The sequence below is a fragment of the Argentina silus genome, assembly GCF_951799395.1.
Source record: "Argentina silus genome assembly, chromosome: X".
Lineage (NCBI taxonomy): Eukaryota > Metazoa > Chordata > Actinopteri > Argentiniformes > Argentinidae > Argentina > Argentina silus.
Window position 1 is genome coordinate 12,426,596 of NC_139653.1, and position 19,320 is coordinate 12,445,915.

Genomic DNA, 19,320 nt, shown 5'->3' on the forward strand with positions numbered 1-19,320 from the left:
AACTGTGTTGTTCCTGTGTGTAAAATAGAGTGAGACAGTTACCAACTGTGTTGTTCCTGTGTATAAAATAGAGTGAGACAGTTACCAACTGTGTTGTTCCTGTGTGTAAAATAGAGTGAGACAGTTACCAACTGTGTTGTTCCTGTGTGTAAAATAGAGTGAGACAGTTACCAACTGTGTTGTTCCTGTGTATAAAATAGAGTGAGACAGTTACCAACTGTGTTGTTCCTGTGTGTAAAATAGAGTGAGACAGTTACCAACTGTGTTGTTCCTGTGTGTAAAATAGAGTGAGACAGTTACCAACTGTGTTGTTCCTGTGTGTAAAATAGAGTGAGACAGTTACCAACTGTGTTGTTCCTGTGTGTAAAATAGAGTGAGACAGTTACCAACTGTGTTGTTCCTGTGTATAAAATAGAGTGAGACAGTTACCAACTGTGTTGTTCCTGTGTGTAAAATAGAGTGAGACAGTTACCAACTGTGTTGTTCCTGTGTGTAAAATAGAGTGAGACAGTTACCAACTGTGTTGTTCCTGTGTATAAAATAGAGTGAGACAGTTACCAACTGTGTTGTTCCTGTGTATAAAATAGAGTGAGACAGTTACCAACTGTGTTGTTCCTGTGTGTAAAATAGAGTGAGACAGTTACCAACTGTGTTGTTCCTGTGTGTAAAATAGAGTGAGACAGTTACCAACTGTGTTGTTCCTGTGTGTAAAATAGAGTGAGACAGTTACCAACTGTGTTGTTCCTGTGTGTAAAATAGAGTGAGACAGTTACCAACTGTGTTGTTCCTGTGTATAAAATAGAGTGAGACAGTTACCAGCTGTGTTGTTCCTGTGTGTAAAATAGAGTGAGACAGTTACCAACTGTGTTGTTCCTGTGTGTAAAATAGAGTGAGACAGTTACCAACTGTGTTGTTCCTGTGTGTAAAATAGAGTGAGACAGTTACCAACTGTGTTGTTCCTGTGTGTAAAATAGAGTGAGACAGTTACCAACTGTGTTGTTCCTGTGTGTAAAATAGAGTGAGACAGTTACCAACTGTGTTGTTCCTGTGTGTAAAATAGAGTGAGACAGTTACCAACTGTGTTGTTCCTGTGTGTAAAATAGAGTGAGACAGTTACCAGCTGTGTTGTTCCTGTGTGTAAAATAGAGTGAGACAGTTACCAGCTGTGTTGTTCCTGTGTGTAAAATAGAGTGAGACAGTTACCAGCTGTGTTGTTCCTGTGTGTAAAATAGAGTGAGACAGTTACCAGCTGTGTTGTTCCTGTGTGTAAAATAGAGTGAGACAGTTACCAGCTGTGTTGTTCCTGTGTGTAAAATAGAGTGAGACAGTTACCAGCTGTGTTGTTCCTGTGTGTAAAATAGAGTGAGACAGTTACCAGCTGTGTTGTTCCTGTGTGTAAAATAGAGTGAGACAGTTACCAACTGTGTTGTTCCTGTGTGTAAAATAGAGTGAGACAGTTACCAGCTGTGTTGTTCCTGTGTGTAAAATAGAGTGAGACAGTTACCAACTGTGTTGTTCCTGTGTGTAAAATAGAGTGAGACAGTTACCAACTGTGTTGTTCCTGTGTGTAAAATAGAGTGAGACAGTTACCAACTGTGTTGTTCCTGTGTGTAAAATAGAGTGAGACAGTTACCAACTGTGTTGTTCCTGTGTGTAAAATAGAGTGAGACAGTTACCAGCTGTGTTGTTCCTGTGTGTAAAATAGAGTGAGACAGTTACCAACTGTGTTGTTCCTGTGTGTAAAATAGAGTGAGACAGTTACCAGCTGTGTTGTTCCTGTGTGTAAAATAGAGTGAGACAGTTACCAGCTGTGTTGTTCCTGTGTGTAAAATAGAGTGAGACAGTTACCAGCTGTGTTGTTCCTGTGTGTAAAATAGAGTGAGACAGTTACCAGCTGTGTTGTTCCTGTGTGTAAAATAGAGTGAGACAGTTACCAGCTGTGTTGTTCCTGTGTGTAAAATAGAGTGAGACAGTTACCAGCTGTGTTGTTCCTGTGTGTAAAATAGAGTGAGACAGTTACCAGCTGTGTTGTTCCTGTGTGTAAAATAGAGTGAGACAGTTACCAGCTGTGTTGTTCCTGTGTGTAAAATAGAGTGAGACAGTTACCAGCTGTGTTGTTCCTGTGTGTAAAATAGAGTGAGACAGTTACCAGCTGTGTTGTTCCTGTGTGTAAAATAGAGTGAGACAGTTACCAGCTGTGTTGTTCCTGTGTGTAAAATAGAGTGAGACAGTTACCAGCTGTGTTGTTCCTGTGTGTAAAATAGAGTGAGACAGTTACCAGCTGTGTTGTTCCTGTGTGTAAAATAGAGTGAGACAGTTACCAGCTGTGTTGTTCCTGTGTGTAAAATAGAGTGAGACAGTTACCAACTGTGTTGTTCCTGTGTGTAAAATAGAGTGAGACAGTTACCAACTGTGTTGTTCCTGTGTGTAAAATAGAGTGAGACAGTTACCAACTGTGTTGTTCCTGTGTGTAAAATAGAGTGAGACAGTTACCAACTGTGTTGTTCCTGTGTGTAAAATAGAGTGAGACAGTTACCAACTGTGTTGTTCCTGTGTGTAAAATAGAGTGAGACAGTTACCAACTGTGTTGTTCCTGTGTGTAAAATAGAGTGAGACAGTTACCAACTGTGTTGTTCCTGTGTGTAAAATAGAGTGAGACAGTTACCAACTGTGTTGTTCCTGTGTGTAAAATAGAGTGAGACAGTTACCAACTGTGTTGTTCCTGTGTGTAAAATAGAGTGAGACAGTTACCAACTGTGTTGTTCCTGTGTGTAAAATAGAGTGAGACAGTTACCAGCTGTGTTGTTCCTGTGTGTAAAATAGAGTGAGACAGTTACCAACTGTGTTGTTCCTGTGTGTAAAATAGAGTGAGACAGTTACCAGCTGTGTTGTTCCTGTGTGTAAAATAGAGTGAGACAGTTACCAGCTGTGTTGTTCCTGTGTGTAAAATAGAGTGAGACAGTTACCAGCTGTGTTGTTCCTGTGTGTAAAATAGAGTGAGACAGTTACCAGCTGTGTTGTTCCTGTGTGTAAAATAGAGTGAGACAGTTACCAGCTGTGTTGTTCCTGTGTGTAAAATAGAGTGAGACAGTTACCAGCTGTGTTGTTCCTGTGTGTAAAATAGAGTGAGACAGTTACCAGCTGTGTTGTTCCTGTGTGTAAAATAGAGTGAGACAGTTACCAGCTGTGTTGTTCCTGTGTGTAAAATAGAGTGAGACAGTTACCAGCTGTGTTGTTCCTGTGTGTAAAATAGAGTGAGACAGTTACCAGCTGTGTTGTTCCTGTGTGTAAAATAGAGTGAGACAGTTACCAGCTGTGTTGTTCCTGTGTGTAAAATAGAGTGAGACAGTTACCAGCTGTGTTGTTCCTGTGTGTAAAATAGAGTGAGACAGTTACCAACTGTGTTGTTCCTGTGTGTAAAATAGAGTGAGACAGTTACCAGCTGTGTTGTTCCTGTGTGTAAAATAGAGTGAGACAGTTACCAACTGTGTTGTTCCTGTGTGTAAAATAGAGTGAGACAGTTACCAACTGTGTTGTTCCTGTGTATAAAATAGAGTGAGACAGTTACCAACTGTGTTGTTCCTGTGTGTAAAATAGAGTGAGACAGTTACCAACTGTGTTGTTCCTGTGTGTAAAATAGAGTGAGACAGTTACCAACTGTGTTGTTCCTGTGTATAAAATAGAGTGAGACAGTTACCAACTGTGTTGTTCCTGTGTGTAAAATAGAGTGAGACAGTTACCAACTGTGTTGTTCCTGTGTGTAAAATAGAGTGAGACAGTTACCAACTGTGTTGTTCCTGTGTGTAAAATAGAGTGAGACAGTTACCAACTGTGTTGTTCCTGTGTGTAAAATAGAGTGAGACAGTTACCAACTGTGTTGTTCCTGTGTATAAAATAGAGTGAGACAGTTACCAACTGTGTTGTTCCTGTGTGTAAAATAGAGTGAGACAGTTACCAACTGTGTTGTTCCTGTGTGTAAAATAGAGTGAGACAGTTACCAACTGTGTTGTTCCTGTGTATAAAATAGAGTGAGACAGTTACCAACTGTGTTGTTCCTGTGTATAAAATAGAGTGAGACAGTTACCAACTGTGTTGTTCCTGTGTGTAAAATAGAGTGAGACAGTTACCAACTGTGTTGTTCCTGTGTGTAAAATAGAGTGAGACAGTTACCAACTGTGTTGTTCCTGTGTGTAAAATAGAGTGAGACAGTTACCAACTGTGTTGTTCCTGTGTGTAAAATAGAGTGAGACAGTTACCAACTGTGTTGTTCCTGTGTATAAAATAGAGTGAGACAGTTACCAGCTGTGTTGTTCCTGTGTGTAAAATAGAGTGAGACAGTTACCAACTGTGTTGTTCCTGTGTGTAAAATAGAGTGAGACAGTTACCAACTGTGTTGTTCCTGTGTATAAAATAGAGTGAGACAGTTACCAAATGTGTTGTTCCTGTGTATAAAATAGAGTGAGACAGTTACCAACTGTGTTGTTCCTGTGTGTAAAATAGAGTGAGACAGTTACCAACTGTGTTGTTCCTGTGTATAAAATAGAGTGAGACAGTTACCAACTGTGTTGTTCCTGTGTGTAAAATAGAGTGAGACAGTTACCAGCTGTGTTGTTCCTGTGTGTAAAATAGAGTGAGACAGTTACCAGCTGTGTTGTTCCTGTGTGTAAAATAGAGTGAGACAGTTACCAGCTGTGTTGTTCCTGTGTGTAAAATAGAGTGAGACAGTTACCAGCTGTGTTGTTCCTGTGTGTAAAATAGAGTGAGACAGTTACCAGCTGTGTTGTTCCTGTGTGTAAAATAGAGTGAGACAGTTACCAGCTGTGTTGTTCCTGTGTGTAAAATAGAGTGAGACAGTTACCAGCTGTGTTGTTCCTGTGTGTAAAATAGAGTGAGACAGTTACCAACTGTGTTGTTCCTGTGTGTAAAATAGAGTGAGACAGTTACCAGCTGTGTTGTTCCTGTGTGTAAAATAGAGTGAGACAGTTACCAACTGTGTTGTTCCTGTGTGTAAAATAGAGTGAGACAGTTACCAACTGTGTTGTTCCTGTGTATAAAATAGAGTGAGACAGTTACCAACTGTGTTGTTCCTGTGTGTAAAATAGAGTGAGACAGTTACCAACTGTGTTGTTCCTGTGTGTAAAATAGAGTGAGACAGTTACCAACTGTGTTGTTCCTGTGTGTAAAATAGAGTGAGACAGTTACCAACTGTGTTGTTCCTGTGTATAAAATAGAGTGAGACAGTTACCAACTGTGTTGTTCCTGTGTGTAAAATAGAGTGAGACAGTTACCAACTGTGTTGTTCCTGTGTGTAAAATAGAGTGAGACAGTTACCAACTGTGTTGTTCCTGTGTGTAAAATAGAGTGAGACAGTTACCAACTGTGTTGTTCCTGTGTGTAAAATAGAGTGAGACAGTTACCAACTGTGTTGTTCCTGTGTATAAAATAGAGTGAGACAGTTACCAACTGTGTTGTTCCTGTGTGTAAAATAGAGTGAGACAGTTACCAACTGTGTTGTTCCTGTGTGTAAAATAGAGTGAGACAGTTACCAACTGTGTTGTTCCTGTGTATAAAATAGAGTGAGACAGTTACCAACTGTGTTGTTCCTGTGTATAAAATAGAGTGAGACAGTTACCAACTGTGTTGTTCCTGTGTGTAAAATAGAGTGAGACAGTTACCAACTGTGTTGTTCCTGTGTGTAAAATAGAGTGAGACAGTTACCAACTGTGTTGTTCCTGTGTGTAAAATAGAGTGAGACAGTTACCAACTGTGTTGTTCCTGTGTGTAAAATAGAGTGAGACAGTTACCAACTGTGTTGTTCCTGTGTATAAAATAGAGTGAGACAGTTACCAGCTGTGTTGTTCCTGTGTGTAAAATAGAGTGAGACAGTTACCAACTGTGTTGTTCCTGTGTGTAAAATAGAGTGAGACAGTTACCAACTGTGTTGTTCCTGTGTATAAAATAGAGTGAGACAGTTACCAAATGTGTTGTTCCTGTGTATAAAATAGAGTGAGACAGTTACCAACTGTGTTGTTCCTGTGTATAAAATAGAGTGAGACAGTTACCAACTGTGTTGTTCCTGTGTATAAAATAGAGTGAGACAGTTACCAACTGAGCATGACCCAAGGCTGGCACTTGTGTGATACTACATAAACATTGTATAAGCTTCTAAGTAAGACAGACAAACACTGTTTATGGCATATAGAGACTTTACTGCATCTCTACTCAAACAAATGATTTATCATTTTCATCTTAAAATCTGTTTGTAATTTACGAAAAGGCAGGTTTGTAGGAAGAGATTGGCAAAATGCTTTACACTTATTTTTGACTGTTACAGTCACAGTACACTATGATGGATTCCAATAATAGTATTTGTATGTACAGTACAGGTATTTTTTCTTGTTTAATATGAAATATCAGTTAAATGTCATACAGAATAACTTGCATTGATATGCATAGAGGCTAACTGATGCCGTGAATTTCCCTGAACTATAATACATAAGCCAATGAGACTTCTCTCTCTGAAGCACATGACAAACCCCCTGCTGAGGTACGACCCAACTTTGACATAACAAGTGTGAAGTCAAACCAAGATACATTTGTCACAGGGGGCCAACTTGGGGCATGATTTAATGGTCCATTTAGAGCGAGTCACAAAGATTGAAAATAGACACACCTCAGGAATTCTGGCATTTCAAGTGTTGAATGAATCACTTTTTAGAGAGTGCCAAACAGCCGGAATATAAGAGAGCTCTTTAACTACAATCCTTTTCCCTCAGAATTTAACTCTTGCCAAAGTAAGAAACATTGCAAAACAAACTTAAAATAACACCATTCGTTTTGTCTTGGCCTTGGGGTATCTCATTCAGTTACTGAAAATAAACTATGGTAACCATTGTAAACTATGAGAGTTAAGAGTTAATTTGAGCTTTTCTGCTCCTTAAGGTTTAGATCCTTTTCCCTTTATTCTTGCTTTATCTTCAAGGCAACATGCTTATGGGTTTTGAGAATAGAGAATGTATTTTTTCCTTTTTCTTTTAAACCCCTATCCCATATACCCCACAGGGAAACTGTGTGTTGCTGTACGACAAAGATGATACTTGACCGACTGCTCAGACCTACTCTAGGGAGGGTCAGAGGTGGTCTGGAGTCTCAGTTAAGCCCCAAGAGGCCAAGGTGGAAACCTCAAGGGAAAAAGAATGGGTTTGATCCTGAGCAAGAAAATCGAATCTGGGAAACAGATCTGGTGTTTTCATAAAAAAGGCCACACCACTGACTCATATATTAATTAGGTCTGTTTCAAAGAGCAAACTAGAAGAAAAAAATATCCTGTGATCTATCTTATATCAGCATGAGCTGCAGTATCATAACCAGTATAACAAAGTCAAGGCAGGGGGATACATCATACCTCACAATGAATGCATCAGCATGAGAAATGATTGATATTGTACACACTGTAATTAAACCCTGATATGTGCATTGATTTTTGTAACTGAGACACATGCTGACTTAGGGCTGATGGTTGTAATGATATGCACCCCAATGTATAATATTCCATACAGATTCTGCCCAACCATCACTTTTACTTTCACCAACACAAGAGAACCTCATTCTAATTCTTCACATAAATCATACACTTACCCTGACTGGAAGAGTGCCACACAGCAATACATAATGACAGTAATGCTCAATTTGATTAACAGAACATCTAACAATATTGGAAAATGAATATGATTTATAAATCAGGAATCAAATATAGCTTACTCATGCACTTGTCATTGTCTCTTTGAATTAGTAGTATGAGAGAAATCATTAGGCACATATGGGGTTCAGGGGGGAGATATTTCCCAACTTACTGTGTCCTCAGCAGAAAGGAAAGATTACTGTAACTCTTTCTGAGTCTTGGAGTAAGATTCTCTTTTGATTCATGAACGTTTCAGTGACACTTTACTTTATCAGTTTTAACACTAACTTTATGGCATGTCACTTATGATTTAGTGTGCAATTCTGTAACGCTAAAGGTATCATACGATATTATTTTCAACCACCATGGCAAGAGACTAAGCAACCAGTTTAATTGAAATTATGTTTTATGGTATTGTTATGTTGTTTTACTTCCATATAATGTTCAAAATATGACTGATATACAGTATATTGTATGTATATTTATTTGTCTCTACAAGTATCTACTTATTTGTCTTTGTCTCTAGTTATTTGTCTCTACAAGTATCTACAATGCACTTTACAGGACATTTTCTATGTCGTTTGAAAACCAGGTTGAGTCTTTTATGAAGTCTCCTTGGATACACTGCCTCTGATATATGAGTGCACAATTTACACTCAGGCAGTGCAGCAGACACCTAGTCAGAGATGAAAGTTTACATCATATTTCATATTTCTCACCCTTGCTGTGTGGAGAATATGTGGATAGGGAGATCTATGGCTTATCTTACCTTGGTGAAGGCAGCATAAGTCCAAGGGTCTTGTACAGGACTGTCCCCAGGATGAAGACAGGTGATCCGTCCATATCTGATGGCAAAAGGCAATTTTGTTGTTAGAGGACAGATGTTACGTACATCCATTATATCCATTCTGTTAGTTCAGATAATAACAACACCATAACACACCATTTCACTGACAGAGAATAGTTCATACATGCGAGGCATTCTGCCATTTTATCAACTTTTTGTTTCAAAATTGGCGAAAAAAACAAATCAGAAAGATAAATCAGAAAAAATATACATAAAGTACAATGTTTGATAACATGTGATAACATTATTTGGCAACTTTTCACAGACCTGAGATCTGAATAAACCATTTTGCCGTTGTGCACAGAAGTGCAGCCGTCACAACCTTCCTGCCAACAGTGCATTAAGCATTCGACTGATAGGAGAGGAAAGGATTGTCTGTTCCTTGACAAAAAAATCATTCTCTGTAACCAATGTGGATGTTGTTGATCCTTGTTAGAGAAGTTCTCTGAACAACTCCTTGGTCCACAATTTAGAGTGGATAGGATTAGGCATGAGTTATGTCCCAAATCAATCCCCTCAGTTTCTTTATCTTTGATATACTCCAGATAAGACTGATAACACCAATTAACCAAATTATCTGCCACTGGATTGGGCTATACTACACACTGGCCTTTGGTATTGTTTAAAAGGATCCAAGAAGTGCTGAGTCGATTGAAAACTCAATTAGTGGACATGTCCTCTTAAATCAGCGATCAGGCTAGTACTGTATGGCACTTTACACTGCATAACAATGACTACATCTCACTCTGATATGAGCTATGTATAACAGTGAGAGAAAGAATGGTTATAAAGAGGCTGAGAAGAAACAAGTGTTGATGTGAGTACTGTTGAAAGGTGCAGTCATATCTTACCTGCTGACTGGGGAACGAAGATGCCCTTTGGGATGACCACTTTGTCCTCTGAGTTCCTGGCCCAGTCGACCATACCTTTACGGCCCTTCATGGGGAAGTTGATGTCAGTCATCACAGAAACTGCCGGAAGCCTCTGTATGCTAGCCACTGGTCGAAAAAACAACACAGCCAATTACAACCAATATATAATATTGATGTACCATATACCATATCAACCATATGGTTACCATATCAACCATATCAACCATATGATGTTAGCAGAGACTTTTAACTATAGAGCCACCGCTAAGACAGGTCGAGAGGTTCCTTCTGCAGAAGTCCTTGTAGTATTAGAGCCCTAGATAAATTCAGTCTCCAGTGAAAATATCACAGTTCAAGTGATGTACTTGCTAACTTGTAAATTATGTGAGGTTCACAAGTAGAGTGGCAAGGCCCATATGGCAGCACTGCACAAAGTGAATGCATTACCAAATGCTGAGAGCTCCTGTTAAGGTTAACAATAAGAGTATATATGATAATAATGTGCAGTCAACTGATCATGAATAATCTCATTATCCAGCAATGGGACATCCTTTCTTTTGTATTTCTATTTCAGGGAGAATGACTTTATGGTAAAGGCAGTGTATAACCTTCTACATGGCATCATCTCTATTACTCTATCTAATCCACTTTCAGGGTCCAGTAATCAAGTAAGACATTGACTTGTGCAGTTAGGAGGACTGCCATCGATTTGATCAAATCCAAGGGATCTTTGTATCTGGCTGAAGTCAAACTCATCTTGTACATTACAGATGTGGCTTAAAAGCTTTCACACATGAATGCAAACTATAGAGAACACTTGCATAGGTACAGGAGAGCCAAAAATCAAATATCCAATTCACATTTAAAAAGGGCCAGGGTGGTGGATCTATGTAATTACAATTTTATCTTTATGTCAGAACTGCAGCCCTTGCATTAGGGTGATGGCTCAAACCCCAGGATCAATACAAACTGAGCTCACAGCAGCACTACAAGGGAGGTATAGAGCCAGAGCATGCTCACGTCCCAGCCTGGTGGTACTCCACACAGCACAGGGAATAGGGGGCTAATCCTGTCATTGATGCAAAAGCACCATTGTTCCTTGGACTCTGCCAGTAATGCAATTTGAAACCTGACAGAGCTCCATATAGGGGTGAGGAAGTGTGTGGCAGTGTAAAAAGGAGGGGTGTGTGTGTGTGTGTGTGTGTGTGTGTGTGTGCGCGCATGTGTGCGCATGTGTGTGTGTGTGTGTGTGCATGTGTGCCTGTGCCTGTGTGTATTTGTGTTTCAGGTAGGGATCAGCCAGCAACGGAATCACAGAGCCTCATGATGTGCAGGGAGGGAGGTTCTTAGTGCCAGATGTGGTGTGACTGTGCTGGGAGAAGAACATTAGTCACAGGGCACATTGTGAGACACAACAGGGGAGAAGAAAAGACAGCCTTTCAGGGTGCTGGGTAATTTTGTAGGTAAATGGGGCTTTACACACCATTGATGGGCCAAACAGGCATAAATAAAGCAATCATTTAGCTTTCAAATGGTTCTGAGAGAACCAGGAATATTTTGATGGGCTTATTCCTCCCTCTGAGGATTTTAGCATTTTCTCCTCTACCATTATGCCTCTATGAGAAACCTGCATTCTACAACATGAATCTGAAACCACAGCAATACTGGCTAAATACTAATGTAACATACACTAAATAGGCCTAATGTAACATACACTAAATAGGCCTAATGTAACATACACTAAATAGGCTAATAATACATTTATGTTTTGTTTAACAAAGATATGGTAGGTTGCCACTGTCATAAAGTGCAAGACAGAGTATTTGAGTGCACTTTGTTTGCCCTCAATTTATCATTATTCTTGACAATGATCCAGATCTCAGCATCAGCAACAATTTTAAATCAACGCTTTAATAACTACAATCTCTCTGTAAAGTATTCTGCTTCTTGATAAGGTTGTTTTACAAATAGTTCAGGCCAGATTCTCTTCCATGCGTATAGTTTTGCTTGTGACAAGTGAAATCCGCCGCTGAAGTTTCTGCAATCAAGGTTATTTGACTAAAAGTGGGAGGACAGAGGACGGTGCAATAGTGACAGCGAGTATTTATCTCAGTGTCAAGAGGGTGCCATAAATTAGAGCAGAAATGATGCAGCAATATCTTACTCAGCCAGATGGTTTCCACTTGGCTAGCACCAGTATATCGACACTACTTTTCATTCCTTTAATCAAAGAGAGCCAACAGCAACCAACGTACTGGCTTATTCGCTCGAATAAATATCATGTGAAAACCACTGCGTCTTCAGAGGGGGCTGAATCAATATTTCTTGTTGGTTTTATTTTTGGTGTCATTTCATACGTGATACAGGAGGGAACAGAATGTTTTCTTACACAATTGATGTGAGGAGGTTAACCAAGGGGACTGTATTAGAGAATGCCCTGCTCTTTTATTGTATGAGGAGCTTGTGGGATGGGACTGAGCTTTTGGTTATGACCTCTCCTCTGTTCATTATGTAATATTTCCATCTGCTGTTGCAGAGGATTGTTATTCCCACAGAATGATCTACAGTATCACAAATATAGAGTAAGCTATTCTGAATGCTTGACAGTCTCTTCTATGTTTTATATATTTGATAGTTTACATTTAATATGCTATTAGATATGTCAAGACACATTTTAGGCTAATAATTATTATAATGTGCATTATACTGTATGTGCAAAAATCCTCATATACAGTAGGATATAACTCATCTAACTCACTCTCAATTGAGAACAATATGCAGGAAACATGAAACACAGACACATAGTGAGTCTATTATTGAAGCAGCAGTTAGTTGTTATCACTCATTGTGGTTTAATGACCAGAAATGTCTGCCCAACCATCAATTTGCACCACCTGGTCACAATCTTCATCATACTATGTTCAAGAGTCTATTTGAACTGAATATTAATTGAACAACGGTGCATTTTCACAATATCTTTGTGGAATAAATATAGCTGTACAGATTCATCAATTAAACAAGAGGGTTGTATCAAGGAAGCTAGGTTCAAGCAATTACCACCATTTTGTCTTAATCTATGGAAATAGGAATGGCAATTTCTGAAATTCTGACAGCCCTAGTAATAAATTAAAAGCATTTTGTTTGAATGTGGATTGAGGACTTTAATTCAGTCAGTCTATACTGTGCTGCATGGTATTCACTGAGCATTGAACAAGGTCTTATATTTACCTTTTTTTCTGAAGATAATGATGATCATGCAAAATGTATCATCTTGCCAAATGACACAGGGAAAAATGACAGAATTGACAGAGTAATATAGCTAAATAAATATGAACAGAATAAAATACCTTCCACAGTCAGAATGGCTTTCAGAGAAATCACTAATGTCTGCCATTATGGGAGGCATTGTAACCCCTCTTTCCTAACTAATTCCTTTTCCTTTTACCTAATTCAACTTGTGGAAAGCATCACAATGGGCTCTTAATAACTGCGTACATGTGTGGTGCTCTATAATCACATCCCCATACAACTTTAGGGCTGTAATTTGCCCATACCATACCTCTTGATATATCAGTATCGTGATACTGTAGCAATATTGGAAGGCAGGGTGAATAACATTTCCTCAGGATGAATTCCATACAATCTGCCTAAACCACTGCTATACAGAAGTATATTCATTTACATTAATAAATAATGATTACAGTTATATTCTTTCACGCCAGGAAGACATGTTTATGGTTAAGTTATTAGTTATTATCTTCCAACTTTTATACATTTTGTGAGGATTCTGCCAGAGAAAGAGGTGTTACAAATAAAATTGCTATGAGAAAGTGTGAGATATCTTAGAAAGCATTGTGTATTCATGAAAGAATACATGTTTTTTTCTATGGCAAGGATGTCTGAGAGACACTGAGGGTAAAAGAACAGTTTGACTGTCTAGTACATTACAAATAGCCTCAAATGAAGTTATGAACCATCCTAATTTTATTTTCAGGACATTTTTTTAATGTATTTTTTTATTGATCCTTTATTTAGGCAGAAAAGTCACATTGAGATTTACATATCTTTTTCAGGTGAGCCGTGGCCAAGAAGGTAGCATTCATATATTGATACACAAAAGACAAGAGACTTTAATTTTGTCAATAGGAGTACAGCGTTTAGAGTAGATAGAGTTTATGGACAATTAGAATTACAACTTATGTTACATATTGTGGGTGTTGTGTGTATTGAAGTATACTTATATATATACTTATAAATACTTATTATATATTTATTTATAAAACATAAAAACAAATCACAATCATTAGATATTTTGAAAGCTTAAATTTGGCTCACCACGCAAGCCAAAATAAAGAAATGTAGGGTTCAACACCAGTCAAAGACATTATTGCCAATGTCTATTTGAGTGTCAAAGTAGTATAACTACAGTTCTTGTAATACAAGAGAAGGCCAGTCAGAGTCACTCTGTATGGGTTTCTACACACGCTGTGCACAGTGTTGATATTGGACGAGGGTGTTTTCATAGAAATTTAGCACATTAAAAGCTCAAGCTCAGTTTTAATTAATGTTATTGATTTGCAGTTGTCCTCACCACGCACCATTTATCCTAAATTACTGATGGAAATGGACATGTGGAGTCAGCACAGCAAGCAGAGATTATGTGTCCATGTCAAGTAGAAATAAATGGTGAAACAGGCCTGGGGGGAATAGTGGAGCAGCCAAGCTCTTACCCAGGTTTCCAGTCATCAGATAGGCATTGTGGAAGTCCTTCATGCCGAGTCCAACGATGTGGATGAATTCCTCTATGACCTGCATGAGCTCCACTGCACCCGGGTAGATCTAGAAAGCGAAATGGTGGGATGCAAAAAAATCACTGTTATTCATCATTCCATTTTTCATTCAAACATCAGTGGAATGATTACATGGATGCAGGCTTAGTCAGTATTTGAGTATTCCTCTAGGAAGTGTCTCCTGATAGAGAGGAGGGTGAGAAAGTGGAGAGGCATGGGAGAGATAAAAGCATATATCTGTGGTAATTAAAGGTCATGAGGTCATGAGGCTATGTGAAGACACACAAGCCTGTGCTTGAATGTCTACATGTTTCTATAAACGCTACAGTATTTTTCCATCCAGAATAAAAAAGCGATCCATCAATCTGACATTATTAATCTCTGCATCAGATATTCAACCACTAAGACCGTGGCCTGGCTAGCCTTTTAAAGGACATAAAGCTTGCTGAAGAGTGATGGAACAGGGCAGTGAGTCCCTCCATGGGGACCAGCCATCAGTGTCAGTGCAAATGTGAGGAAAGCATTCAGCACCATGGACAGAGCCACGGGTCAGCCAGTCCTTCCACTCGGCCTGTCAGCATGCCTGTCGCCTCCCAGTCGATACAAGCAAAACACGCTAATCCAATAATTGACCTTCAAGAGACTGGCTATCCTGGCCCCAAATTTATTGGAGATGGATCAGATATCATTAGTGGGCCTTGATTTAGGGTGACAATTTGTGTCCTCTGTGACTTTCCCCATACATTAATTCATATGTGTGAGTACCTCACTCAACAGGCAAGGCAATGACATGCCTAAACTAAGAAAACTTTGGGTTACAGTATACAACCCCGGTTCTCTGAAGGAGATGAGGACTGTATGCACCAAAGAAAGTGCAGTGACATCCAAGCGGTAGAATCTCACGAAAGTAGTAGGAAAGCACTGTCTCCACTATATAGTAGGAAGGCACTGTTTGGCCCTACCCTGTACGAGGTCAGCAAAACACACCCATGAACACTTCTGTCCATGTAAATGTTTAGACCCTTTCCTCCTAAGAAGAAGCAGTGGGGATGGAAGGAAGACAATTTAGTAGCACGAGTACTGTATGTCATAGAAATGACTTTGGTAACGAAGGTGGTGTTAGGACATATCATAACCTTCGAGTTGCTGAGGGCAAACTGAGTTGGGGCAAACTGAGTGCATGGAGGCCACTACCACCCTTGACCATAGTCAAGGCTAGCAACAAAGCTGTCTTATGAGATAAAGTCTCAAAGTCGACGGTCACCACAGGCTCGATCGAGCACTTATAAGCGCATCGCGAACCAGCGACAAGTCCCAAAACGGGAAAGATGGCCTAGAAATGGATGGATGTGGCTCGCTCCCTTCGCAAACAAGAAGGTGTGCCCCTATAGTCATTTCACTACGACCAACATGGCATGCATGGCGTCCAAGTCTCTGTAAGAGTGAAGCCTGAATACGCAGCATTCCTGCGAGGAACAATAAGCAACCTAATGCCCCGGGGAAAGCTGTTAACTTTCCAGTGGAACAGTTAAGCTAGGCAGCTAGGTTCTATCGGAACACTGCAGGCGGGCTTGTGAATAAGCGAGTGAAGAGTGAAAAGAATGAAATATATTGCATTTGCCTTTATAGGCTGGGCTAGGGCGGGGTCAGCCATGCAAAGCAATTCCAGCCTGTTCCAGGCATGATTGAATAGGGTTTTCAACAAATAGGGTACGTAGGGGTGCATATTCCATAGTGAGATGTCGAACCGAGTGGACTGAAAGAGAATAGCTTTGAGTGACATTCAATAATGAACACCTCTTGATAGAATCTCAGGGCCCAGCCACTCAGGGTTCATATTTAATAACAACCAAGGCGGTTATTCTTTCCCTGTCTCAGGAGGAGCTGAGACTTTAGTGTGTGTGTGTGTGTGTGTGTGTGTGTGTGTGTGTGTGTGTGTGTGTGTCTGCCTGTGTGTTTGTGTGTGAGCAAAGGCCTTGGCCAGCGAATGGGATCAGAAGGTTGAGGGCCTCAGACACAGTGCAGAGTGAGAGCCCTAGAGGGGGAGAAAAGCACATCAGCTCATCCCTCCAGTGTGTCTGACGCACAGAGCAGGGCTGTGCTCATCCTGCTGCTCTCCATGGCAACGGAGATGTGAAGGCAGCACGGGGAAATCGCTGCAGTGAGGGATTCAGAGAGACGCAGCTCTTCCTGTACTCTCCATAGCAATAGAGATACAGCAGTGACATGTGCTTCATAAGTCATCCTTACTGCCAATAAAATGTACTGTAAGTGTGTGTAATGTGACCATTTAGAGAGATTGTTGTCATGTACTTATTCCTAACATGAATAAATACACAGCAGTCATGACAGCAGTCGAGAATACATCAGTCACCATAACCCTGAACTTGTACTTGAGATTACTGTCATCTCAGTTCATCATCTGGTGAAATCAGACGACATTGCCCAACTGGTGAAATCAGACGACATTGCCCAACTGGTGAAATCAGACGACATTGCCCAACTGGTGAAATCAGACGACACTGCCGAACTGCAATTGACTAGCCAAATACTACATACTGTATATGCCGTCACTTTAACACAATACAACCCCTTTCAACAGGGCCTGTCATACAGTGAACTAATGAACCTTGTCTTCACTCTCCTCGCTCCAGTTCAGAGAGACAGCTTTTCCCCACACTGGGATCCTTCTCCTTATGCTCCCAGATCCCCACAGCAGAAAGTACACACTTGTGAGCCTTTCTCACTGGGAGAATGCCCTCTGATTCTGCCAGACACAAGAAGATGCTTTGTGAGTATGCCCAATTACTGCCTACAGAGACAGCCAGGACTGGGACGACTGGCAGAGGGGAATGTCAGCTCAGGTGAACCGAAGAGGAATGCAGAAAAGAAATAAAGGAAAAGCTTTAACAACCCCCCCCCCCCCCCCCCCAAAAAAAAAAACTCTCTTAATCATGTCGTTGAAGCAGGTGATCCCTCTCTCAAAGGCAGTAATTTGCCAGTGGAGCTGACAAAGGCACAGATGTCCTTCACAGATTAGTGGTCTTTGGAGATGCTATCTCTGATAGAGCCAGGAGGTCCAGGTTGTCTGAGTGTGAAGTGGCAGTTTTGAGGGAAGAGCTGCCACCTCTGATCCTGCAAAAGACACACAAACTGACAGGAGATGTGACCTGAGGAAAACCCATGAGGATAAAACTATACCTGGGGTTGAGAGAGAGCACCTTGGAAACCCAAAAAACTCACATATACCATTTAACCATTTAACTGCGTGCCACATTTTCAGTTTTAGCTATGGGAAATATTGATGTATTCTTTGTCATTTGTAGCCAAATGAATACTAACATGGGAGTTTTAAAGCTACGAATGTGTCAGATAAGCAGTCATAACAGTCCTGTGCAGGAATTAACTGGGAGAAAGCAGTTTGAAGTGACAAAAAATGTCTCTATTGTCATAAACTCAAGCTAAAATATCCTAAGGGTTTCTACATAATTCCGTTATTACTACATTCAGATTTAGAATGACCTAAGGTTGCTATGATCTGTGTCTCTGGGCAGAGGAACGTCATTGCAGAGTCACTACTGTGACTGGACATCTTCTATGGCAGTACTGCTGCCACCATGTGGGAGATCGAGGCACTGTCTCTTCAGATAGGGATACATATCACAGTCAAGTGATCAATGATGGGATTTGTGTATAACAATATTTCAGGATAAAATGGTCTGTATGCAGTAACCTCTCTGTGCCATGCGTACCTGTTGTGCATCCTCCCACTTATCCCTGTTCTCTTCTTCCAGGAGATTGCTGATGATTTGAAAGAAGTTCTGTAGTGAGGAAGAGATAACCTGATTAAATGATTGCATGACTGCATCAAAAGACACAAAGTCGATATAAACACCATACCTGAGAACCCATCCTCCCCTTCCCCAACACACACACACACACACACACACACACACACACACACACACACACACACACGCACGCGCCCGCCCGCCCGCCCGCCCGCACGCCCGCCCGCACGCACGCACGCACGCACGCACGACAGACAAACACAGACATAACGTGCACTAAGGCAAAAGCAAACTGTTCATACTAGCACACTCAAAGAGGGCAAAAGGAGTTCAGTCAAGAATACCCCATGAAAGGAATAAACGAGGATCCCTGTTGTCTAACATTGACAATCTTTAGTCATTAGTGATCAGACCAGCAAAAGTGATTTCCCAGGACATGATGGAATCTGTCAAGCAGCACTATGAACAAAATGCACCTGGGGTCAACTGCAGCTTTCAGCAAAGGCTTGGCTAAAGTATAGCAACATGACCTCCAATCAGAAAATGATGAAAGAGAATTTCTGAAGGGCTGTGTGGATTGGCTGCTACAGTAGTTCAGAAAGCATGGGGTGTTGAGGGTTCATGCTTGCAGTGTTAATACGGCCCTGTCTGATCTTTGGCCCTGTTATTTCGTATGGTCTGCTATGTGCCTGGGGGTAGCCCTCTCCCCTGACACAGGCTATCTTGTTTTCTAGTTGGATGCTTATGCTCCCTCTGGTGGTAATGTGCCCACTTTAACACTGCATTAGCACACACACAAGGAGGGGCCGGGCCAGCAAACCACTCTCCAGCTATCTCATCACTGCACAAAAATACACACAAACGCTGTCGCTACACAAATAGCATGGCACACCAGCAGCCCAGGAGGAGTGGTTTTGACAATGACAGCTCTGAGGACAGAAATGATCTTATTGGAGATGGAGGAGGAGCTTAAACTGTAATCTCTATCATCCTATTGACATAAAGAGGATAAAGCAAGCAGCCAGCCCCAACATTATGGGATGAAACAGCTGAAGAGGACAGAGGAGGGAGAGAGATCTCCGATATAATACAGTCATTGTGATTTTTTGTTGGTATAACACATTTAAAACTAAACCCATTTATGACTGTATTAACAAATTGTGGCTTTGGGCACTATTGATAACTGAGAATATCCATAACAACTTCCCTGACATTCTCACCATAGATTGCAAACAATGTTTACACAAGGGTATACTGTACCCTGGTGCGCAAGATACAACATTAATGTAATGCAGAAAGATTCTCCTGCAACCCGCTTGTCAGTTACATCATCACTACA

At 40.5% G+C, this 19,320-nt stretch overlaps 1 protein-coding gene across 1 annotated transcript in view; it reads right to left on the reverse strand.

The window, feature by feature from the left end:
- The window catches only part of adgrb3 (adhesion G protein-coupled receptor B3), a gene marked incomplete at its 5' end in the record, with an annotated part of 138,355 nt that overhangs the window by 47,860 nt on the left and 71,175 nt on the right, over positions 1-19,320 (reverse strand). The window contains 4 exons of the mRNA XM_083694905.1: positions 8,451-8,526; positions 9,380-9,526; positions 14,131-14,239; positions 17,943-18,011. Coding sequence (XP_083551031.1) covers positions 8,451-8,526; positions 9,380-9,526; positions 14,131-14,239; positions 17,943-18,011 — 401 coding nt within the window. The remainder of the gene's footprint in view (positions 1-8,450; positions 8,527-9,379; positions 9,527-14,130; positions 14,240-17,942; positions 18,012-19,320) is intronic.